This window comes from Trichosurus vulpecula, chromosome 4 (assembly GCF_011100635.1).
Source record: "Trichosurus vulpecula isolate mTriVul1 chromosome 4, mTriVul1.pri, whole genome shotgun sequence".
NCBI classification, from domain to species: domain Eukaryota; kingdom Metazoa; phylum Chordata; class Mammalia; order Diprotodontia; family Phalangeridae; genus Trichosurus; species Trichosurus vulpecula.
Genome location: NC_050576.1, coordinates 187,688,929 through 187,713,496, shown reverse-complemented (window position 1 = coordinate 187,713,496; position 24,568 = coordinate 187,688,929). Strand labels below are relative to the sequence as shown.

General features: G+C 39.2%; 1 protein-coding gene and 1 long non-coding RNA gene across 5 annotated transcripts in view; one reads left to right on the top strand and one right to left on the bottom strand.

Moving 5' to 3' along the window:
* Window positions 1–22,436, top strand: part of CBX1 (chromobox 1) — a 44,070-nt gene extending 21,634 nt beyond the window's left edge. For both annotated transcript variants that reach the window (XM_036755257.1, XM_036755258.1), the window contains exons 2-5: window positions 17,454–17,630; window positions 18,070–18,247; window positions 18,864–18,958; window positions 20,907–22,436. In XM_036755257.1, the coding sequence (XP_036611152.1) occupies window positions 17,491–17,630; window positions 18,070–18,247; window positions 18,864–18,958; window positions 20,907–21,051 (558 nt within the window). In that variant the 5' untranslated portion in view covers window positions 17,454–17,490 and the 3' untranslated portion in view covers window positions 21,052–22,436. The remainder of the gene's footprint in view (window positions 1–17,453; window positions 17,631–18,069; window positions 18,248–18,863; window positions 18,959–20,906) is intronic.
* Window positions 46–13,703, bottom strand: LOC118846561. 3 transcript variants are annotated; one of them, XR_005010200.1, is made up of 4 exons: window positions 13,532–13,703; window positions 8,615–8,773; window positions 4,590–4,693; window positions 46–228 (listed from the first exon to the last, which is right to left on the bottom strand). It is a non-coding gene; the product is annotated as an uncharacterized LOC118846561 (long non-coding RNA). The 3 variants fall into 3 exon arrangements; XR_005010199.1 differs by lacking the exon at window positions 13,532–13,703 and having other exon boundaries at window positions 8,615–9,219; XR_005010201.1 differs by lacking the exons at window positions 46–228; window positions 13,532–13,703 and adding an exon at window positions 1,278–1,314 and having other exon boundaries at window positions 8,615–9,219.
* Window positions 22,437–24,568: the final 2,132 nt, after the last annotated feature.

The following is a 24,568-nucleotide window of genomic DNA, read 5'->3' as shown; positions in this document are numbered from 1 at the left end:
GGAGAATTATCACTATTTTTGAATTACTGGTAACTCACCCTCTCTACTTGTATATCAGATGAAGCAGGTACCTTCTGATTCCCAAGACCAGGTAGCAGAGGGAGTAGATATCCTTACACGGTACCCAAAAGCTGTTTGTTAAGTCTCTGTAGTCCCTATAGGCTCTGTTTCTCTGTTGTCAAATATTGACTTTGTTGAATTCAAAATGTTGTTCAGCAGGCAATTCCACTAAATACACAATGAGAAATCAAAAGGAAAAGAGATTAGATCAGATTGCCAATGGACCTGAGTTCTGATTTTCAGAAGTGTATTACTCAGTTTCAAATAGAAGATTCAGCACATCTCGGTGGCTCACCGAGGGGCTTATCACTTCCCAAATGTTTAGAAAGTTGCTGCAAGGACATCCATTACATTACTAGGCAGGTAAAGATGTATAATATGGCATAATGGTTCCGTGACTTATGACTGCTCCTGGCTTGGGGTCAAAACAAATCCTGGAAACATGTCCTAGGTCCTAACCATCAATACTTTGATAACTTGGGCAAGCATAGTCTTGTGTAACTATTTTCTTCAGCCAACTTTGGTAGCTTCTCATACATTTCCTCATGTATTTGATTGTTATTCTGTATATTCAGTGATAAACTCATATTTAGACCTTTTTATTTAAAAACCTATTTGCTAGTGAATCTAACTAATGAAGATAGTTTTTTTTTAAATTCTGAAATTATTTTAAATTATCTTAAGAGCCAGGTATGTGGGTCAAAAGACCACTGACTCAAGTTAAAAAAAAAACAGAGGTGTCTCGGTTTCTCAAGGCAGAAAAAAACCAGAAGCTTTGTTTGATCAAGTCTCAAGAATTGGGCATCTCTCACTACCAGGGCGGAGATAGCAGTGAAGAGAGGTGAGGGGAAGAAGGCAAGCAGGGAGATATATACCCTTGTACAAACAATTATAAGAAATCCCACCCCAGAGGCTGGACCCCTGTCCACATTTGTGGAGACAAGTGGCCTCACAATCTAACCAGGAATAAGTTTTTACCCAATACAAGCACAGAAACTACAGAATTACCTTATAGGGAAACTTTAATGCTAAGATGACTGTTTGTAAGTAGGCTAGGGGAGGGGGGAGAGGGGAATATCATCTGGTTTCCCCAAAATCATATGATTTACAGGAAAACGATACTTAGGCCTGGTGAGGTTCACATCCTAACTAAATTTGTACTATCTCTATTTGAATATTGCCTTACCTGAGTTATTCATAGGGAAGCTTTCACAATCTTGTATTCCATTCACAGCTAAGGTGACATCTATAAATCTAAAGGAGGGGGAGAAAGGCATTCCTAAAGGCTAAATAATCAGATTCCCACAGACTCAAATTTATCCCATTTCCCTTTTCTCTAAATATTGATTCTCAAACATTTTAGATATAAATACATATATATACATATACCCCGTGAAGCCTTCACACTTGATTCTCTCACTACCTCACACACAAGGAAGAAAAGAAAGAGCCTATGTTATAGGTCTTATAGTGTTTATCTGGATAATAATCGATAAAATGTGAAGTGACTTTAAAATTTTAAGAATACTTCATCACATATTTCAAAATTTGAATCGCCTACTGGGTGTTATGTGGAAGAAAGATATTTTGTGACAAAGTTAGAGGAAGGAGAGACATGCATTTTTTGCTTCTGTTTGGTTTATGCAAGATCGAAACGTTGAGAGCACCTGAAGATGTACGACCAGCTTAAAAAAAAATCTGCTCGTTCTGACTCCTAGTTCTCCTCTTGTAATTTAAAACCTTCTAATTGGATACAGATGCAGTGTCATAGAGTGGAAGGAGCCTTAGAGATCATCTAGTCCAGTGTTTCCCAACCCAAACTGTACAACGGATTGGTAAAAGATTAAATTCTCTATAGGCAGTCTTCTACCCTCCTTAACTCAGCAGTGGGGGAGGTGCTTTAAGAAGTGAGGCTTGCTAGTAATTTTGTGAACTGGTAAGAATGTTCTAGATCAGTCAACAAGCATTTATTAAGCATCTACTGTGTACCAGGCACAGTGCTAACCCCTAGACCAGCAATTAAGAAACTCTGACCTAGTCAAACACCCCCCTCCCTTTTTTTTTTTTTAAACAAATAAAGAAACTAAGGGCCAAAGAGAACTTCTGACTTCTCCATGGCTACACAGTAACAGAACTAGAACTAAAATTCAGATATCCAGATTCCCAGACAAATGTTCTTCCTACTGTGCCAGGGGTTCACTAGTACTAGCTTTATTTACTTTATAGAATACCAATTTGACAATAAAGGTAATCACTTTATGGTCTTTCTAGCTATGTTAGTGATGATTTTAGGCAATTTCCCTTCATCTTCTCTGTTATCAAAATCTCATATGAGACTTAGGGCCCCATGTAGCTGCATGTGAAAAAAAAAGCAGCAGGGACCAAAGCTTGTACATATGGGACCTCCTTTTTCCCCAAAGTTAGTCAAAATTTCATTTCTTTTAACCTTCTTATCTGATTAGCAGCCTTCTAGCAACCTCAAGTACCCAGGCCTAGCTCTGCCAGTTGAGAGACTTTTACATCCTAAGCTTCAGTTTCTACCTGTTGGGGGGAAAGGGTTGGGTTTGACTAGATAGGCTCCAAGACCCCTTCTAGGTTTGACACTCTATGATTCTGTAATTTTGAATAATGTTCAACCCCACTCAGACATGGTGGGGAGGGAGGCACAGTGGCAAAGGCAATCAGGAACAATGGAAATAACTGAAAAGAGCCAGATAGTGAGTATTTGTTATGTACTGGGATTGCTTTCTTAATTAACAAGCATTTTATTAGGCATCTTCTATGTGCCAAACACTGTGCTAGGCACTGGGAAAACAAAGATAAAATATCCTTGGGGTACCTTCTAGGAAAGGCAGGGGACCATAACATGCAGACATATAAGTAAATGCATAATAAGTGTAAACAAAATAAATGAGGTAGTTGTTGGGAAGAGGTGGTATAAGGAATCTGGGGAGATCACTAAAGGCTTCAGGTAGAGGTGGCATTTGAGCTAAACTTTTGCAGGGAAACTAGGGATATGAAGAGGTGAAAGTCAGGATGGAGTAAATGGGGGTGGGGGTGGAGTGTCATGTGTATGAAACAGCAAAAACAGTTTGGCTGGAATGTAGAATGCATTTTGTCTTTGTATCCCCAGCACTTAACAATTGTTGACATATAGTAAGAACCTCATAAATGTGCATCTTTGGTGGGTTGGAGACTTCCCAAATCAGAAGGAACCAAGTGCATTGACTGTGATTGTCTGTAAAAGGCCATTTAACATGAAAGCTGAAAGAAGTCAATCCAAAAGCAGGTATTGAAGCACCTACTATGTGCCAACAGACATTGGGGATGCAAAGACAAAGATCACTGGCCCTCAAGGAGCTTATTCTAATTCTTATAGAGAGGGGTACTACATGAATATAAATGGATTTTAAAAAATAAATACAGAACCATTTTGGAGAGGAAGGGCCCTGGCACCTGAGCGGGGTTAGAAATCAAGAAAGGTTTCATGTAGAAGGTCACACTTGAACTTGAAGGAGGACCAGGGATTCCATGAGGTTGAAGTGAGGAGTGTAAGCTTTTCAGGCATGGGGAAGAGCCAAGTACAAAGGCACTGAAACTGGACATGACATGTCCTATATGAGCAGTAGCAAGAAAGCCATTATTGCCAGGCCATATGGAGTATGTAAGAGGAGTGTAACAACGTGGAACAAGTTTGGAAGAGGGCTAGTTTATGAAGAGCTTTAAAAGCCAATTTAAGTGTTGATATTCCATCATCCCTTCTTTCTAATCTTCAGTATCTTTTTTTTTTTTTGAGATTTTTTACTTTTAGTTTACAACACTTGGTTCTACATAATTTTGAGTTCCAGTTTTTCTTCCCTCCCGCCCCCTCCCCCCAAGATAGCATGGAATCTGATATATCTTCTACATATAACACACTTGTCAAATCTTCAGTATCTTTCTATTTTGCCTCCTTCCCTACTGCCTTCAAACATGCTTGTTTCCCCTGCTCTTGAACCTTCACTAGGACCCTCCCACACCTTGGAGCTCTGGTCCTATATCTGCCTTACCATTTTTCACCCATGCTCCTAGAAAAAGCTGTCTTCACTCCTTGCCTCCACTTCCTTGGCTCTTTTGCCTTCTGGCTTCTGACTTCATTGCTCAACTGAAACAGCTCTTTCCAAGTAGTTTAAGATCTCTTAATTGGCCAATCTGATGGCTTTTTCTCTCTGCTCATTCTTCTTGACCTCAGTGCTGAATTTGCCAGTGTTAACCTCCTCCTGAATACTTCTCTCTGGGTTTTCTTTATTCTTTTCCTACTTATCTAACTATTCCTCAGTCTCCTTTGCCCCCTTTTCTTCTCTCCATATACACTTTTGGTAACCCCGTTGTCATCTCTATGCAGATAACTCATAGAACTCTATAACTGCCCCCATTCTCTCCCTTGAAAGACATTTATCAAATGTCTATTGTACATTTCAGGCTGGGTTTTCCTGGAGCATCTCTAACTTAACATATCCAGAACTGAGCTTATTAGTCCTAAAACTCACCTCTTTTCTAAACATCTCTTATTTCTGTCAAAAGGACAGCCATTCTTCCAGCTTGGCATTATGCTTGACTCTTTTCTCATCCTCACTTCTGTCCCAATAGAAATCTGAGGGGCAAAGGTTAAAATTTCCAAGTATGTCAGTTTTTTTTTTTTTAGCAAAGCTAACAATTGCCAATAAATTGGGTCCAAGACTTCCTCAGTAGATATGGCACCATTTGGTGGTTTACACACTATTCTTACAGTCAATAAAGAACAAATCAGATGACATACTCCTGTGTTGTAAGTGTTCCTTCATTCTGATTGATTGGCTAGTGATTGATTCACTTCTTGTGGTTAGAAAAGAAGTTAAACTGAGAAGTTAAGTTTGGAACATTTGGGAACAGGGAATTGGGGTTTGTACCCTTGTTTTCTGGAAGATTCTGTGGTTAGCACATTTTCAGAATTATATGAACAAAGCTTTTACAAAAATACATCTCACAAAATAGGGAACATTGACAGGAATCTAGTGATCGATCTTAAAATCACTATGAATTGAATTTGGTTTTCACACAGTTCCGCCCTTTGATCCTTGAGGAACCTGTTCCACATGGATCACTTATCCATGAGGTAAATTAATGTAACTAGAATCGCATATTCATGATCACCATCCTGAACCTCGTAAGTTTCTATGGAATCAAATTAGAAGAGACTTTAGTGGTACAGTCAATACATCAGTTGATATAGAATAATAATCAATTTTCCGCTTTAGGGGCTTTCCCAAGCCCAACGTTCTTCTAGTAGTGAAATCGTAATTACAGAAGCAGAAATACTGCATTAAGGTACCAAAGGGAGTTCATTAAAACAACTTGAATCAATGGAGTCATCTTCCTTAGTATCCATCTTATTTATTTAAGGAGGAATAAGGACCAGATTGGTCAAAAATTTGTCCCAGTGGTCTTATAATCAGAAACAATCACACAGCAGCTATGGATATCACAAATTGTCATCATAGAACAGTAAGAATCCATTTGATTATGCTTGTCAATAAATTCAGCAAACAATAAACATCATGAAACAAACAAAAAACACTGAAGCAACACAATAACAATCATCTATATTAAACCCACTCCCAACATCCGTTCAATCAGCTCGTGTATCTTGAGGCCCACATATACCAGGTTTGGGCGTTCACATTGGAGAAGTGCATGGAGGCTACTTCTTCATGAGAATGAGACCTGTTCCACATAACTACCTGGGGCATCTGGAATAGGTTTCACTCTCAGGGCAGCTCTGAAGAGGATCCTAGCAGATCCACTTCTCTGGTGCAGTTGCTGGGATTTCTAGAGAATTCAACTAAAATCTTACTGTAACAAAACTCAATACAATTTAAATTTGATCGTAACCTTGATTTGATTTAACCAAGTTTATATGATCATTTTGCTGTTTAACAACAATGTTGCTAGCAGCCGCTCGGGGGGAGGCCAACACCAGCACATGGGAGGGCTGCTAGCATGGGTTCTTTGATCTGCTTTTCTAAGGAAAGCAACTTCAAGGGGTTACAATATCAGTTTAATCAAACATACATATACCATTCACTTAGTTCAGGGGGAAAAGCCAGCACCCTGAACTTCAAAGCAAATACAAACAGAGACAATATAAACAGAGCCAAACAGACTCAGTTATCACCAGACAGGCCTCTAGCTGTCTGACCAAAGAATTACATAGTTACTAGAGAGAGAAAGGCACTAACATCTGGGTTTTCAAAGCTGGGGGCGGGGGAGTCCTAGTGGCTACCCAGAGTCTCGTCTGGTCAAATCACAGGACATGGGGGATGGAGCCAATATGGCAGCTGGAAAGCAGGGGCTTGCTTAAGCTCTCCCCCAAATCCCTCCAAACACCTGTAAAATTCTAGAGCTGCGGAACCCACGAAATAGCAGAGGGAAGTGGGTCTACACAGAGCTGGGAACAGAGCAGAGCGCAGCCCAGCATGGGCCGCTCCAGGACAGACCAGATTGGGAGTTGGCCTGGAGCAGGCCTTAGGGCCATAAATTTTAGGGCTTGGAATATGATATTCTTGAGGTTAAAGGAGCTAGGATTAAAACCAAGAGTCACCTACCCAACAAAACTGAGTATAATGCTCCAAGGCAAAATATTGACGTTCAATAAAATAGAGGTCTTTTGAGCTTTCTCAATGAAAAGACCAGAGCTGAATAGAAAATTTGACTTTCAAACACAAGAATCAAGAGAAGCATGAAAAGGTAAACAAGAAAGAGGAATCATAAGAGACCTACTAAAGTTGAACTGTTTTGTTTACATTCCTACATGGAAAGATGATGTATATAATTCATGAGACCTTTCTCAGTATTAGGATGGTTGAAGGGAATATACACATATATAGACAGAGGGCACAGGGTGAGTTGAATATGAAGGGATGATATCTAAAAAATAAAATTAAAGGGTGAGAGAGGAATATGTTAGGAGAAGGAGAAAGGGATAGATAGAATGGGGTAAATTTTTTCACATAAAAGTGGCAAGAAAAAGCAGTTCTATTGGAAGTGAAGAGGGGGCAGGTGAAAGGGAATGAGTGAATCTTGCTCTCATTGGATTTGACTTAAGGAGGGAATAACATACATACTCAATTGGGTATCTTACCCTACAGGAAAGTAGGGGGGGAAGGGGATAAAAAAGGGGGGATGATAGAAGGGAGGGCAGATAGGGGGAGGAGGTAATCAAAAGCAAGCACTTCTGGAAAGGGACCAGGTCAAGGGAGAAAATTGAGTGAAGGGGGACAGGATAGGAAGGACGTAGTTAGTCTTTCATAACATGAGTATTATGGAAGTGTTTTACATAATGATACATGTGTGGCCTATGTTGAATTACTTGCCTTCTTAGGGAGGGTGGGTGGGTAGGGAAGAGGGGAGAGAATTTGGAACTCAAAATCTTAAAATTAGATACTCTAAAGAAAAAAGTTTTTGCATGCAACGGAGAAATAAGATATATAGGGGATGGGGCGGGGGGGCAGGAGTGGGGTAACAGAAGGGAAAGCTGACTGGGGAAAGGTGGAATCAGAATATATGCCATCTTGGAGTGGGAAGAGGGTAGAAGTAGGGAGAAAATTTGTGACTCAAAATCTTGTGGAAATCAATGTTGAAAACTAAAATATTAAATAAATAATAAAAGTGGGGAAAAAAGTCACAGGACACTATTCCAGTGAATGAAAGCCCCAAACAAAATGCTGACCTCTGAGTTTATATACCATGTTCAGGGTCAAAGGGCGTCACAACCATGGGACTCAAACCTATGTGAACTAGGCTTTCTTAGGCCTTCTTGTTTCTTAAGCAGGTCAGAGGCTCTTGATTCAATCAAAGAAACAAAGGCCAGACTTATCAAAGGCACTTGATTACTTCAGTGCTCCAAAAGGGAAAACAAAAAAAGTCCCACCCTAATTACCATTACTGTCTGTTACTATATTAACCTAAACCCTATATCTGATGTGGACAAATTTGAAGACAACTTTACTTTTTTCTTATTCTTTCTGATTCTCCTTTTTCTAATTCCCCCCTTAGGAGGATATTATCACAGATTTCCGCAAGATCACTTGGAGCTCTTAATCTTAAAGTATTTGCTTGTTTAAGCACTGATTTATATGTATTATAAGACTTTAGAAATAATACTAATAAGTTACTTCTTAATCATGTCCCGTTCAAAACCAGCTATTTTCTTATTCTGTTGATGTGTTCTGCCTTCTAGAAAATCTTTTGACTATATGACAAATATTTCAAGCAGTGAATCAAACAAATTCAGTCAGTTGCCCTGATTATAGAAATTTGCAATGAGAGGAAGAAGAGGGTTGTATATGGTTGTATAACTGCCCCCTCAAGGGCATAAGCCATAATATGGGAAATACTCCCTTAGCACTGTTTGATTTCATACATGAGTCATATATCAAAATTCCACATTATTCGTAGGGTATTGTAGCCAGGTGGGGAAATTTCCTATTCTGAAAGTAAATAGCACTATGGGAAATTGAGTCCAAGAGGATCCTACCTTTGCTTGTACAGGGTCATCCCTTTCACTGTCCCAGGTATAGACATCCACCTGTGGCAGTTCTCAGACTGTACTTTCTTTGGGCGTCACTGGCATTCCCCTTTGAATGGTGGATTATTGGCTTCTTGATAGTTCAGATAATCATACCTGAAATCAAAACTTAGAAAAATATCCAATTATAAATTCCACAAGATTTTACCTCATGACAAAATTTTACTAATTACAGTTTTAGAGTTATTATTTAGATTACTGTTCCTTCTCTCATATTTCAGTATGTATGGTAAACATTCTTTCATTATTCTGGAGTTTCACACATAGATAGTGAATACTAGTTTTCACATACAGTGAATAGTTGGTGCAAAACCCCCCAGAAAATTCTGTCTTTAGTAAGTCTTCAGTCTGTTATTGCCTATTTACCACCCATAGGGCAAGATTAAAATCTTTGAATTTAAGGTCTAATAACATATACCACTTATTAACACATACAATTTCATAATTTGCATAACTAACAACCAAATAATTTTTAGATGCAAACTTATTTCCGTACTTTGACTGGGAAAGGTCCTAGTTCAGGGGTGGGGAACCTGCGGCCACATATGGCTGCCTAGGTCCTCAAGTGTGGCCTTTGAATCCAAACTTCACAAAACAAATCCCTAAAGAACCTCATATCTTAATACTTTTCATCTAACAGTAAGTTTTTATTTATCCATCTTAGCACAAAACATACCTCTTCAGATATTTTTTGTTATCACATTGTTTGGACAGTCCAATTTATAATCTTAACATTCAGATTTAAAAGGGAATCATAATTAATTTAAGGAAGAAATTGCTTTTCTAGAAACATTTTCAATCAATACTATTCTTATTGCGTACTGTATTTCAAGGCACTGTTTAAGTAGGATTGAGCAAAATCTGCAATTTAAAAAAAAAGTATTAAGCCTGCTTGTAGCAGGAACTATGTTGAATGAAAAATGGAAGAGAAAAAAATCTTTTTTAAACCAGCAATGACTTGCCAAATTTAAACAACACAACTTATTATTTGTCAGGTAACATTAATTTAGTCAAATGCATTTCAAATTATCCTATATAGAAAGTCTTTTTTTATTACATTTTGACAGTTTATGCTGATAGCATTCAAGACTCCATCTTTTAAGTTCAATAAAGTTAAACTGAGGCCTGTACTCTGAGCAAATTCAGTTTAACAATGACACATATAATTGTTAAGAAAATGGGTCAAAATGGCTACCTCAATAAGGCCAGTGACCCTGATGAGAAGGGGGAACCCCCTTTATTGACATACAAGAAGGGTCTCGGTAGTCATGGAACATTAGTTGGCTATACTAAGAAAAGTGGGCTGGCATTTAGGTGAGGTTACTAATGCCCCTCTGACAATTAAGGAATGTTAATTGTTTATGAGACACCACCCCTACTCTATCTCTTACAGTTTTTGCTAGAGGATCAGACCTACCAGACTAGCTGTTCCCCCTAGCAGGGGAGATAAAATCTCTCCCAAAATTGCACAAGGACAGCATCTTTTGGAGGGTGTCATTAGTTAACTTGTTGGGGCTTAAAGACAGCAAGCAATACTCGAATTGTTTCTTTCTGGCTGCTTGCAGTATTTTCTCCTTGATCTGGGAGCTCTGGAATTAGGTGACAATATTCCTAGGAGATTTCTTTTGGGGATCTGTTTGAGGAGGTGATTGGTGGATTCTTACAGTTTCTATTTTACCCTCTGGTTCTAGAATATCGGGGCAATTTTCCTTGATAATTTCTTGAAAGATGATATCTAGGCTCTTTTTTTGATCATGGCTTTCAGGTAGTCCAATAATTTTTAAATTATCTCTCCTGGATCTATTTTCCAGGTCAGTGGTTTTTCCAATGAGATATTTCACATTATCTTCCATTTTTTCATTCCTTTGTTTCTGTTTTATAATATCCTGATTTCTCATAAATTCACTAGCTTCCACTTGTTCCAGTCTAATTTTTAAGGTAGCATTTTCTTCAGTGGTCTTTTGGGCCTCCTTTTCCATTTGGCTAATTCTGCCTTTCAAGGCATTCTTCTCCTCATTGGCTTTTTGGAGCTCTTTTTTGCTATTTGAGTTAGTCTATTTTTAAGGTGTTATTTTCTTCAGTATTTTTTGGGGTCTCCTTTAGCAAGTCATTGACTTGTTTTTCATGGTTTTCTCGCATCACTCATTTCTCTTCCCAATTTTTCCTCTACTTCTCTAACTTGCTTTTTCAAATCCTTTTTGGCTTTTCCATGATCTGAGACCAATTCATATTTTTCTTGGAGGCTTTTGATGTAGGCTGTTTGACTTTGTTGACTTCTTCTGGCTGTATGTTTTGGTCTTCTTTGTCACCAAAAAAATATTCCAAAGTCTGAGTCTGAATCTGAGTCCATTTTTGCTGCCTGTTCATGTTCCCAGCTAACTACTTGACCCTTGAGCTTTTTGTTGGGGTACAACTGCTTATAGAGTAGAGAGTACTTTGTCCCAAGCTTTAGGGGCTGCGCTGCTGTTTTCAGAGCTACTTCTACACAGCAGTCTCTGCCACACCAGTGCTCCTCCCCCAAGAACTGCCAACCAGGATTGCAGCCGGGATCCAGGCAGGGCAAAGCAGACTTCGAACTCCTGCTCTAATCTACTGCTTAATTCCTCCCACCAGGTGGGCCTAGGCCCGGAAGCAACTGCAGCTGTAGCTCTGGAAGCAGCCTCAAAGCTGCACCACCTCTGCAGCCCCAGGGTGAGGGGGGTGGGGGCTGACAACAAACTCCTTCCACTCTGTCTCAGCAGCTTTTCCCACTAACCTTCTCTGTTATCTTTGGCATTTGTGGGTTGAGAAGTCTGGTAACTGCCACAGCTTACAGATTCAGGGCGCTCATCTGGTTGGTCCTGGTGCACCGCTCATGCTGGGCTCTGCTCTGCTCCCAGCTCCGTGTGATAGACCCGCTGGAGCCTTGCTTTCCCCTGCTATTCTGTGGTTTCTGCAGCTCTAGAATTTGTTCAGAGCCATTTTTTATACGTGTTTGGAGAGACCTGCAGGGGAGCTCATGCAAGTCCCTGCTTTCCAGCTGCCATCTTGGCTCTGCCCTAACTAATAAATTTTTGAGGCTGGTTTTGACTCAGATTTGCTTAATTCATGCACTTTCTAGTAAATTACTATCTCAAATAGCATATTCTGATTTGCCACAATTATAATTCAATTTTAGGACAAAATTCTGACAATTAAATCTAGATTTTTTAAAAAATCACTAATGGAAATATTTAAATCCCCATTTTACCACTGCTTTCTCTTAGCACAACTTTTCTTTATATCAGTTCCTCTGTTTTTTAAATTTAACTCCACCTTTCCTCATGGCCTTTCATTGTAATTTTAGGGAGGTTAAAGAGAACAGGGCCAGTATACAGTTTGGATTTAGAAAGGTATCAAGCTACTGAAAAATAGTGCCTAGTGGAGGACATCTTTTATTTTACAAAATTAACTCATTTAGAAATACTTAACCACGTAAGTTGAGAATATCACATTTGTTCTAATTAAAACAGTTAAATGTATAACTGCCCTGCACTATTAATACTATACAAATTCTTTTACTTTCAAAAAACATTTTGATATATGCAAGTTTTTCCTAATGAATTTCTATTAATCCTCATTGAGCTGCTCTGAAGGATTGAATGTTAGAACTTTGATCACTAAACTTATTTTATAATAAAGTAGATTGCTTTCTTTTCTGAACCATATTCTAATTTTTCCTTTATTTCTTTATTCACATACAATATCATTTATAAAGCTGATCTTTCCTGAACTTCTTTACAATTTAATGCAAGCTTTTATTACATGAAACCAGTTAATTGCAGGATATTTGTCTTTGGGGTTCTTAAAGGTTTACACATGTATAGCTTATTCCGATTTCTTTAGGTGACTTTGTTTTTAGTTTACCAATAAATTTATCATTTACAGGACTTAATTGCTTAGGCAGATTCAAACATTATTTTAAAGTAAATTTTACTTAACTTTTTAATTTGCTTTCTGATTTTAACAAGTTTCTCTCATTTTACTTTGGAACTTCACTGATAACTTTTTTTAGTTCTTTTTATTTCTTCTCATTCAGTTGGGAACTTCAGTTCATTTCCTGTCACCTTGCTTCTTTGAACTAAAACTTTTTCAGTTTTTTTCTTGAAGCATTCACTATTTCAAAATTTATAAAATTTGGAAATTTTATTGGAGAAAAATATTTCAGTCACAAATTTAGTTTCTGTTTCAATGGTTCATTTAATTTGGGTGAGGCTGTTAAATAGCCAATCTTAGTTTCTTTAAGAAGCAATAATCAATGGGGCAGATAGGTGGCACAGTGAGTAGAGCACTGGCCCAGGAGTCAGGAGCACCTGAGTTCAAATGCGGCCTCAGACACTTGACACATGTACTAGCTGTGTGACCTTGGGCAAGTCATTTAACCCCAATTGCCCTGCCCCCCCCCCCCCAAAAAAAGAAGCAATAATCAAAAGTGCCAGATTGGGTTCAAAATAATTTGTCAGCTGAATTTTTAGCAGTTTTAGACCAAATTTCATTTTTGTCATCCCAGGGTGAACTCTAGGGAGCACAGGAGGTTCATTTTAGTCTACTATTATTGGATCACATCCTGTCTCCTACTTATAAGAGGGTTTCCCCTAAGGAATTCTTTTTTTGTAACAGGAAAGTTTCCCCTTCCTATGGAAAGAGTGCCAAAAATTGAGTCTCTTAGCTATATAAAGGATTCCCTGGATGCCATATATAGATGAGACAAATTCCTATAGATAGATACCTCTTTTTAGAGAAAGAATAGATTACAACCTCCTGCCTACAACAGTTGCCAACTGTCTTTAAGGGACCAAGGGACTTAACTTGCTGTGAAAAACTTGAGATTGAAGTCAAGGGGCAGACCTCCATGAAGGAAGACGCTCGGTGAAGAATCAAACTGGAACGTCCTACATAGAAAATTGCTTGAAGAGGCTGTCTGGGTTGCCATGGTCCCTCTCAGCCTCCTGGCTGTCTCACCAACTGTTGTGATAGAAATCTGAAGGACCAAGATTAAAGTTTGCAAGCATATCAGTTTATTAGCAAGGCTAGCAATTGCTAATAAATTGGGTCCAAGGCCTCCTAGGTAGATATGACAACATTTGGTGGTTTACACACCATTCTTGTAGTGAATAAAGAGGAACAAATCAAATGACATAATCCTGAGTGACATGAGTGCTCCTTCATTTGATTGATTGGCTAGTGATTGATAGAATTCTTGTGGTTAAAAAAGAGAAATTAAACAGAGAAGTTGAGATTGGAACATTTGGGGACAGGGAATTTGAGGTTTGTACCCTTGTTTCCTAGAACATTCCGTGGTTAGCACATTCTCAAAATCATATGAACAAAAAAGCTTTTACAAAAATACATCTCACAAAATAGGGCACATTGACAAGAGTCTAGTGATCAATCTTAAAATCACTATGAACTGAATTTGGTTCTCACACCCCACATATCCAATCAATTGCCAAGCCTTGCCATTCTTATTTCCATAACAAAGCTCCTATTTTTCCTCTACTCACAGCTCAGTCCTTATTAAAAGGCCCTTATCATCTCTAACCTAAATTATTGCAATGGCCTCCTAATTAGTTCCCATCCCTCAAGTCTCTTCCCAACTGTAAGGCCATCCTCCAGACTACTAGCACAGTGAAAAAGACTTAGTGTGGCTTTAGGCTTTATGCCCTGTACAAGCTGTTAGGCTTTTCAAAACCCCTCACAACCTGGCCTCATTGTACATTACTTCCCTTTCCTTATTCTGTGGTCAAATTGGTCTTTTTTTTTTTTCCATTCCTCACACTTGGCACTCTATCTCCATGACTTTGCATGAACCCCCTCTTTGCTTCTGCTTCAAAAAATCTCTCTTCAGGATGGAGCTCAAGTACTCACTTCTGCATATAGCATTTCTTGATTTTCCCTAACTTCAAATGCTCTTCCTATCATGTATTTTATTCTTTGTATGCTAATATATGTTATCTTCCCCATTAAAATGTAAGCACCTTCAGATGAGAGGTTGACTCCTTTGTTCTATCTCCAGCTAGCACAATGCCTAGTACATAGCAGATTTTTAATTCCTGTTGACTGGTTGGTTGATATTCTATCCTTAGGCAATAGGAAGTCCCTGGAATTTATTAAAAATTTGGAGTGGTCACATAGTTAGACTTGTACTTTGGGAAAATCACTTTGGTGCCTGTGTGAAGGATGACTTGGAGTAGAGAGATTTGTGGCAAAGAGATCAATTAAAAGGGTATTGGAATAGTCCAAGTAAGAGGTGATGAGGGCCTGAACAAAGGTGGTGGCTATGTGGGAGGAGAGAAATAGATGGGTGTTGTAAAGGTATAAATGATAAGATTGCAGCTGACTGAGGGGGGAGGAAAAAAGAGTCAAGAATAACACCTAGGTTGAGAGCCTGGGTGGCCAGAAGGATAGTGGTGCCCTTGCCAATAATAGGGAAAGGGGGAAGGGGAGATAAAAAATTCTGTTTTGGACATGTTGCATTTGAGATGCCTCCTGGCTGTTCAGTATGAAGTGTTCACTAGGCAGCTGATGGTACAAAACAAGACTTGAGCTGGATATGAAAATCTAGGAGTTACCTGCATAAAGATGGTATTAAGCCCATAGGAACTGATGAGGTCAGTGAGTGAGAAAGTACAAGAGGGCCCATGGTGATGTACCGTCTCTGTTAGTAAACATGGAATGGATGCAGCAAAGGAGGCAGAAACAGTCAGGTAGTAGGAAGGGAACCAGGAGAGAGTAGTATCAGGAAATCTGGAAGAGGTCAATAGTATTAAATGTTTTAGATGGTGCAAGAAGAACAAGATTTGTGAAAAAGCCATTAGATTTGTCAGGAGATCATTGGTAATTTTGAAGAGGCATTTCAGTTAAGTGATGAGAGGTCATAAACCAAATTTTCAAGCATTGAAAGGCATGGGAGACAGACATGGATGGAAGAGAGCAGCAGAGATTAGAAGACATGGAAACACTGAAAGTCATGACAGCAGTGCTTACCAAAGATAGTCATACAACTAATGGGGTGGGGCAGAAACATTTTATGAAAATGTCAATAAGCCAAGTCCTATTTTGGTCATCTCAGAGGACTTCGCTGTATGGGGTGGGGGTTACTATGCTGAATGCACAGCCAGTTCAGCAGTTTTGAAGGCGAAGCATTTGTTATATAGAGTCATGATAAAACAAATCATAATTCCTCAGAGTAATGTATAACTAACCTGTACATGTGAGCTGCATGGTAAATTATAACTCACATTCATGTTCAGAATCTCCTGTGTCCCTGGTCCACAGTCTTTAAAATAATGTTGCAAATGAAGATGCAGTGAATTTTAAACATTTCCATAGGATTTAGAGTCGGAGAACACTTTTGTGGATCACATCTAACTTTAACCCCCTAATTTTTTTTTTACATAACAAAACCCATGTTCTAGAATGGTTCAGTGGATTGCCCGTCTTCTCTCAAAAGCAGGATTTGGAATCCAGGACCTCTGGATCCCAGGTCCTGTGCCGCTTTTCACTGTCACACCACATCTATAAGCCTCTTTTTTTTTTTTTTTTAAAGCTTAAGTATGTTATCTCCATTATGTCAGGAGTTAAAAGACTTAATGTTCTAATTATCTAGGAAAATCTAATTTATCTAAAAGAGGTTGTTTCGTAATGCTAAATTAGTAAGGTGTTTCTATTAAATGTTCAGTTCTCTTAATAACACAAGCAGTCTACAATTTTAGTTGCTTCTAATTCCTTGTGCCAATATGTAGGTTTTTGCTACTTATACTTAGGATAGGATAGTCACATTGGTTATAAGCAAAGCCTTATATGACCTAGGTCATTTGATACCAAATCGAACAATCTTTTTGTACTTCCTTATCTACCGTTATTTTGCTGCTCAGCCTTAAGCCTCAGATGCTATCTTTATCTAGCTAGTTGAGTACAGAAAACTTTTCAGTAGTTTGGCTTATAGGCACAGGAGCACCATCTAGTGGCAAGCAAAATAACAATCTATAATCCTTTCTAAAGCAGGAGGAACGGAGCATACCTGCTTTCATCACTATAATATACCTCAAATATTTACCTAGCTATGGGACACAGAAAATTCTGTTGTGATGGATTGTATGGAGAGGACAGGTAGGATTTTAAAAATATGCTAAAAAAAAAGAAAGGAGCAGTTTAGCAATCTTTTTATATGCATGACCTACAGGAAGTTATTGAATTTTTGTAAACTCAAGAGATGGCTTAAACTGAAAGCGTAAAGCATGGTTATGGGTAGGAAAGATTTCTTATAATTAACATTTCTAAGGGACCCAGGGGGAGGCGGGTAGAGTATGTTCTTGATACAGTATTTTGTACACTATGTGATGATAAAAGAGATATGTTCTTTTTTCTAAAAGCTGAACTCATTTTGCCTTTAAAGACTTAGGGTATGGTGTCTAGGTGTGTTATAGAAGGAAATGGCAAGCCACTCCAGTAACTTTGCCCAGAAAACCCCAAATCGGGTCACAGAGTCAGACATGACTGAAAAACAACTGAATTTAGGTGTGCATCTTGCAGTCTTAAGCTTGAGTCTGAGAGTACTGAAGAATTGCTGAGATTTGTTGGATCTGTTTCACTGAACAACTTTTCTGGCTTTGCTTGTGTCCTTCAGTGGCATAGTGAACATAGCACAAAATTATAAACAGACAGTGAACACTACTGTCTCTGATTTTCTTCCCATTCAGGAAATCATTCCAAAGATCCCCTTCTCTGGTCCTGATAGCTTTTTTCCCTCCCTTTCTTGTTTCTATAGCAGCGTCAGCCTTTATACCAGAAAGCTGGCGGGTACAATGGGAAAAAAGCAAAATAAGAAGAAAGTGGAAGAAGTGCTAGAAGAAGAGGAAGAAGAATATGTGGTGGAAAAAGTCCTTGACCGGCGGGTGGTGAAGGGCAAAGTGGAGTATCTCCTGAAGTGGAAAGGCTTCTCTGAGTAAGCTGTGGATTGAGTACTTACTATGTTCAGGGCATTGTGCTGGAGCTGTTGGGATAAAATGAGTTCGTCTTGCCTTCAAGGAACTTAGGATCTATTAGAGGAGATAAGAGGTATCTAAATAACTATAATGGTAGAACATGATCTCTGGGGAACAGTTGGTGAACTTGTGGGTAGAGGACATCTCCACGTATCTCCAAATCAGAGGCAAAATGCGGGTGAGATCAGCTTCATTTTTGAAAGAGTGAGTTTTTGTTTTGTCCCTAAGAACAAAGTTTATCTGCACTAGCTTTTTTTCTTTATTGGTTCAGTTTGTTAGTGTGGTTGTGGGATAAGGTACTGGCCAGTTGATGATGACTCAACAGCTAACTTGACAGCAGCCCTATTGAATTACAGTAAGTTTAGCTGGAAAAATTGACTTTTGGTGCTCTGGTTTCAGTGAGGACAACACTTGGGAACCAGAGGAGAACCTGGATTGCCCTGACCTCATTGCTGAGTTTTTACAATCACAGAAAACAGCCCATGAGTCAGACAAGACAGAAGGAGGCAAACGCAAAGCTGATTCAGATAATGAAGACAGGGGAGAGGAGAGCAAACCAAAAAAGAAGAAGGAGGAGGTAAGACTGGAAAAAAGAATTCATCCTTAGCCCAGATTTCATACTTCTTTAAAGAATACCATAAAATTAGTTGGGACTGAGACTTAACTCATTAAAGTTCGTTTCTTAACTCAGTAAACTCTTACAAGTGTAGCCTTAAGTAAACTAGTCTCTTCATCCTCCTTTTTTCCCACTAACATAAGAAACAAAGATTGAGTCTTCTGACTTTTAGACTAATGTTTAGAGAACTACTTTGGGATCCTCTGCTGAGAAGACCATATTTTTACCCTAATCATCATGTGAGAAAGATAGCAACCTCTAGTTGGTTTATATCTTATAGAACAGAGGTCCCCAACTAATATTTTCAGTTATAAGCCATTTTTTAAAGGTTCAGATTTTTTTCCTGTTTGAATACTCTAAAGTAGTTAAGGTACTTAGGCAATATTTCCCTATGACAGAGTGAGAATCTTATGGATTCATACCATGCACAAGCTAGTAAGAAATTAACTTTCTCCTGTAGGAAAGTGGCCACTTTTCAAATTGGGAAGGCATAAGTGATTCAAAACATAGACTTTAGAACCAAAGCAGACTTCTGGACTCAAAGTCCACACATTTTTCTGTACTTCTGATCTTTCAGTCAGAAAAGCCCCGAGGCTTTGCCCGAGGTTTGGAGCCAGAAAGGATTATCGGGGCTACAGATTCCAGTGGGGAATTGATGTTCCTGATGAAATGGTGAGTCTGTTAGTGCCTCTGGATGGGTGGGTGGGAATGTGGTGGCTGTGCTCCATATCTGTTCTGTACCAGAGAAAAAGAGCTGGTAATTTCAGTTACTTGAGTATGGAGTCTTGGTGCTTAAGATTCTGTGGTTCTTTGCTCCACTGCTGTAAAAATGCAGGAAAAGATTTGAAATGTGATGGGACACTCTTCTACCACCTCCAAGTAGAAATTGAACTGGCCCCAGGGGAGAACTTCTGTTAATTCTTCAGTATTTGTATGGAGCTGTGTGATTCTCTTTACTGGATTAGTCCCACACTCTTCCAGTTGGTACAAAAGGGAATCTCACAATTCCTTGATTCATCAACAAATACAGAGTAACCCCCACTAACCGCTTTCACTTAAGGATTTACTTTTTAAGTTACCAATTGGATATACAAATTGTAGGTAATTTTCTGCAAAGCATCTAAAATAAAGTAAAACTTCTTTTGACAGATTGTTTAAAATTCTACAGAATTGCACTCCTTCCTCATTTAATATTATTTGTCTAATCTCTTGTTCCTTTTTTAAAAAATGAATCTCATCTACTTTATTTTTTAAAATGAGTGGCTAGAGCAGGTGATTTGCAGTCCTCTAGAATCAGAACCACCTCAAAAGCCCCATCCTCTGAGACTTTATCAAATTGGTAACTGTGCAGGGGTGGGGAACCTGTGGCCTCAAGGCCACTTAATAAAAGGATTTATCAATAAAGCCTGGACTCAGTCAAAAGGCTGAACCCAAGGACCTAGAGGGGCCACATGTGGCCTTGAGGCCACAGGTTCCCCACCTCTGGATGGTCTCTACTGACTTCTTTGCTTTAGAACTGTGGTTCTCCAATTTTTCCACTGTGATAGAACCCTTTAGTGTAAACCAAACTTTGGCAGAACCCTTGTAGTAAAATCCTCTAAAATGATTTTTAATGCCCAGATAACATAAGGTTAATTAAAACACACACACAAACACATACACATGCACACAGAGCTTAGGGTATTTCAGAGTTCCTTTCAGCATAGTTTGAGAATCATGGCTTTCTCAACATCTCAGGTAGCTGCTAAGTGGCATCTGAAGTCTGTCAGTGGACATTCCCTTTTTCTGTAGGATTACCAGGTTTGGTCCTCCATTAGCAAAGTTCTTTAGATACAGAAATTTGAAGTTCTGTATCTAAAGTGCTACATAGAAAACAGTCAGTTCGTATTATCACCAGAGCTCAGTTGTCTGTTCTCTGTCAGCATTTAGTAAGATCTGAATTAAACTATGATCTGTGGGGCCTGTGCTGCTGGTATGGACAGTTGTACTATTCCCGCTTCTGTCATGAGATGTTACTAATGCCCCAAAGATATTGATTATTCCCCATAATCTTGCATCCCAAAGGACCTTAGAAGTTATGTGTGGACATGTTAGTGAGTGCCAATTAGTAATGTTATTGTCAGAGATAAACTGTCAAAAGGGAAATTCAGAGTGATAAAAATTAGGGGGAAAAGTAAAATGTCTGCTTGCATTAACTCAGGTTTGAAAAAAAAAATGATGAGGATTCATCCTTACTTGGAGTCAAGACGGCCCTGCACCTCAGCTTTCATCAAAAGTGAGAGGTGACCATTAGACTGGCTGCTCTAAATTCTCCAGGGAATTTGATAGAACTGTAGTTCAGGAGTGAACTTGCTTTAGAGAATGAACCACACCCATCATACCATTGTAGGATGGAGAGAGCCAGCTTCTTGGTTAGTTCTTGGCAAAGACACATGGGTGTGGCAGTGGGAAAAGTGATCAGCTAAACAAAAAAGAATTTTCATTGTGCAACTTACCTGACTATAAGTCATCAGTAAACACTGCTTGGACCATGCTTCTCACCCTGTGGAAATAAGTTTGATGTTCACTGCCCACCCCCCAATCCAGCTTGGTCTTGATAGGCTCTGCTTTATTTCTGCAGGAAAAATTCTGATGAAGCTGACCTAGTTCCTGCCAAGGAAGCCAACATCAAGTGCCCCCAAGTGGTCATCTCCTTTTATGAGGAGAGGCTGACGTGGCATTCTTACCCTTCAGAGGATGATGACAAGAAAGATGACAAAAACTAATTCCATCATGTGCCAGCCTCTGTGTCCCTCAGACTGTGGATTTGAAGTGGGGAGGGTAGAAGGAGTTCTGCTTGTCTTGACACCATAGAGGGGGCTTGAGAAGATGTCCTTTGAAGAGCCAGTATGATTCCTGTGCCCTGCAGCAGCATCCCAAGGGCTTTAGGCAGTTCTGTGCTGTACACTTTGCAAACTTGTCCCAGTGGAGGGGAAAAGTGTTTGGGGCAGCCCATTCTTCACTTTGCTGAGAGGAGAAGCAAAGGCCCTTCCATGAAGGACAGACCTTATGGAGCAGGTGTGGGGTCGAACAAAGAGATAGGATACTGCAGCTCTTCAAAGAGCATCTCCACAACCCACGGCCGCCTTCCCAATAGTGTTAACTCTGCATTTTTACCACGTAGCATGTGTGTAGTTTTTGGCTATTACTGGTGTATCATTTGGAGGGGGTGGGGGAAGGGATAAAGGGAATGAGTAGGGTCATTTTTTTTTTGTTAAAATGGGGGAGGGAGGGAGGGGGGAGTGAACTGACAATAATCCAGTTCCATGTCCAGAAACTTTACTTTTTTAAATGGTCATTGGCAACATAAATGAGGACTGTGAGAGACTGTACAAAGCTGTGAATGTCTGAAACCTATAAGCCAAGGTATACTCTGCCTGAATTTAGTGCTATCTCCCAAAAACTACTCCAGGCTGATTGGAGATGGAATTCCAGGAGTGGAGGCTGGGCTCGGGGAGGGGGGCTTGAAGGGAGAGGAAAGATGCACAGAAAGGCCAGTCTGTTGTTTAGTTAAAGGTGCTAACTCTTGAAATTGAACTGAAAATCCTACAACCTCCCATCTCCTCCAACTGAGTTGTTTTAAATCTCAGCTTATTTATCCAGCCAATGATGTGTGGAGGTAGAGGACAACAGGACCCACAGTCTTAGGGTAGGTAACTCTTGGAGCCTCTGTTTTTTTTGGAACTCAGAAACCATTCATGGTGGAGTTCTAACACTGACAGCACAAGTTTAATCAGATCAACACAAGGGTTGAATGATTTAGAAAGCCTCAGGAAAAGAATGAACTTTTACCCTGGGCATTGGTTCACCTTTTTTTTTTTCTTTTTTAAGAAAACATGGTTAAAATGGAGTTTTTAAAATCCTGGGCCATTACCCAGTCCCTGAAATCATTCATGTCTTGAATCATGAGACCCACCAGTTCTCCATGTCATCTAGGGTGGGCTATACTAGAATGTCATTGTGAAAAAAAAAAAAAAAGGAAAAAGTCTTTTTTTTTAAAAGCATGTTTTTAAGTTTCTGTGAAAACTTTGATTAAAATGTAAACTTGTTGGATTTGAACTTCATACCAAGCTCTGTCAGTTTTTGTCTTAATAAAAATTTAGATTTATAATCCTTGGTTTTTGTCTTGACTCTAAACCTCCTATTGCCAAGAACTTTCAAATTGTTGGAAGCCTGATAACAAAGGACCAGAGGCTGGTCCACCTGTCAGCTTGGTGAGCCCTGGAGGATTTTGGATGAGTTGGATAACAGGTGATATTCCTAAACTAGCTCTTTGAATTCTGCTTCTGGGACTAGAAGCACTTTTTAAACCTACATAAACGAGAATCATCATTAGTCTCAGCACAGCTCATACTGGCCTTGCTAAGAAGGCATCAAAAATACCCTGGGAAACCCTTAACAGGAACTGTTTTTAGCAGGTGTACAGGGAATATAACAAACCTAAAATCCTAAAGACCCATCAGCACCTGTCCCATATCCAAGAGCTACTGAGAATGCCAAGAATTTAAACGACTTGGCCACTAGGTCATCTTGATTCTGACAGGCCTTGACTCATTTTCATGTAAGTTATATGCTCACACGGTAAATTCACAAATCTTAAAACTTGTGACTGGGTCCCATTTTTAATGTCTTTAATGCTACTTAACATTAAACTTTATCTTGCTCATCATCATTGGAAAGATGAATTATAAAATTCCACTGATCAATAAGCATTCTTGCCCATAAATAGTTTAGGCAGTACCAATTTATAAGACTGTTTATAAGGAAATTTATTATTTGGAGGCATTTGTTTTAAAAGTTTGGAACAACATTTGGCTAGGATTAATTGTTCCCTCATACCTGTTCAGAGCACTAAATGTAGTCACTGGTGTATTCTATCTCTGTTATTCTTGAAAGAGGAAGATCTTTTTTTTTGGTTCAGCTCCAATTAGTTGCTGGGATATCAGTAGGGCGGGAGCTGTGGGGATTTATGGATTGAGCTGCATCAGAACAGCTGGTTTAGAGAAATGAGTGTTACTGGCAGAAGTAAGTATTAGTAGAGAGTAGAAGAGCTTCAGGTGTCATCCCAGGATTTTGCAAAGCAATTGTGTCCCCCTGTAGCCAGGGCAACTTGCTATTTGTTGAGGAGACAAAAGGGTGGAATTCACAACAATAGACCAGAAATCCCTTTCTTGGTAGTTACAAACTAAGCCTTTGGAGCCTAGGTGACAAAGGAAGAGAGCCATCAGAAATAACTTTTAAGGGTGATGTGGCTGAGGGGTTGTATTCATTAGCATTTAGTTACCAGCACTTACAAATGCTAGGAATGGCCATTTTGGCCTCTTCCACTCGATACCCATTCAGACTAAAAACGTGACTGGATCATATTCTACTTAAGTGCTACTGGCAATCTAGTGTTCCCGTTTGTGATCCAGAGGTATATGTTTATTAGACTGAAAAAGGGAAGTCTCTGACAAATGATCTTACCAATGCCTGTGACTACATTAGTGGGTAGGTCAGACAAGGTGCCCAACATTTAAATTTTCTTCATGGATTTGGATGTGCTTTTTAAATTTCAACCCACAGATCATGTCTTCATCTTAGAGATGCTGCCTTTGCGGCTTCATCCTGAATGGACTGCAGATGTGCTGAAAGGAAATGAAATCTGAAACAGCCCTCTGAAAGGAAGGCCAGGCCCAAGTTCCTTAGGCAAAGTAGGGTGACTCAGTTTCATGGCCAGGGTCAGAAGGGACTTCGTGCTGAAGTACTGAGCTTAGAATGTGTGAAGGGCAATTAAGCTTTTATAAAGATCTTGTTTACTCTTTGTTACATAGCTTGTGTTAAACTCCCAACAGAACAAGATTTATAGTGTGATCTGGTTAATGTAATGTTATACATTTGGGAGCCTGGACCAAAGCTATTGTTTACCCTAAAATCCTAGCTGACTTTGACCATGCCTGTTTGTATTTGTATAGCCTCTATTGAGACTGGACAATTCTGGGTCCTGGTCCTGGGCAGCTGGCTGGCTGACTGCTGTGGTCTCCACTCAGTGCTGAACTGGTGACTGGAAAGTTTAAATCGTGTCCATTTAATTAATGTTTAAAATTAAAAAGCACAACTCAATTCCTCAAGTGTTTATCCTTAGCCACTGTAAACTTTTGTTTTCTTGAAGTGGTCAAAGTAGCATTTGAATATAGAATGCAATAGAATTTGTGGCCTTTGTTTTCCAATTTAAGTTAGGCTGGGAGTAATTCCATTTAGAAC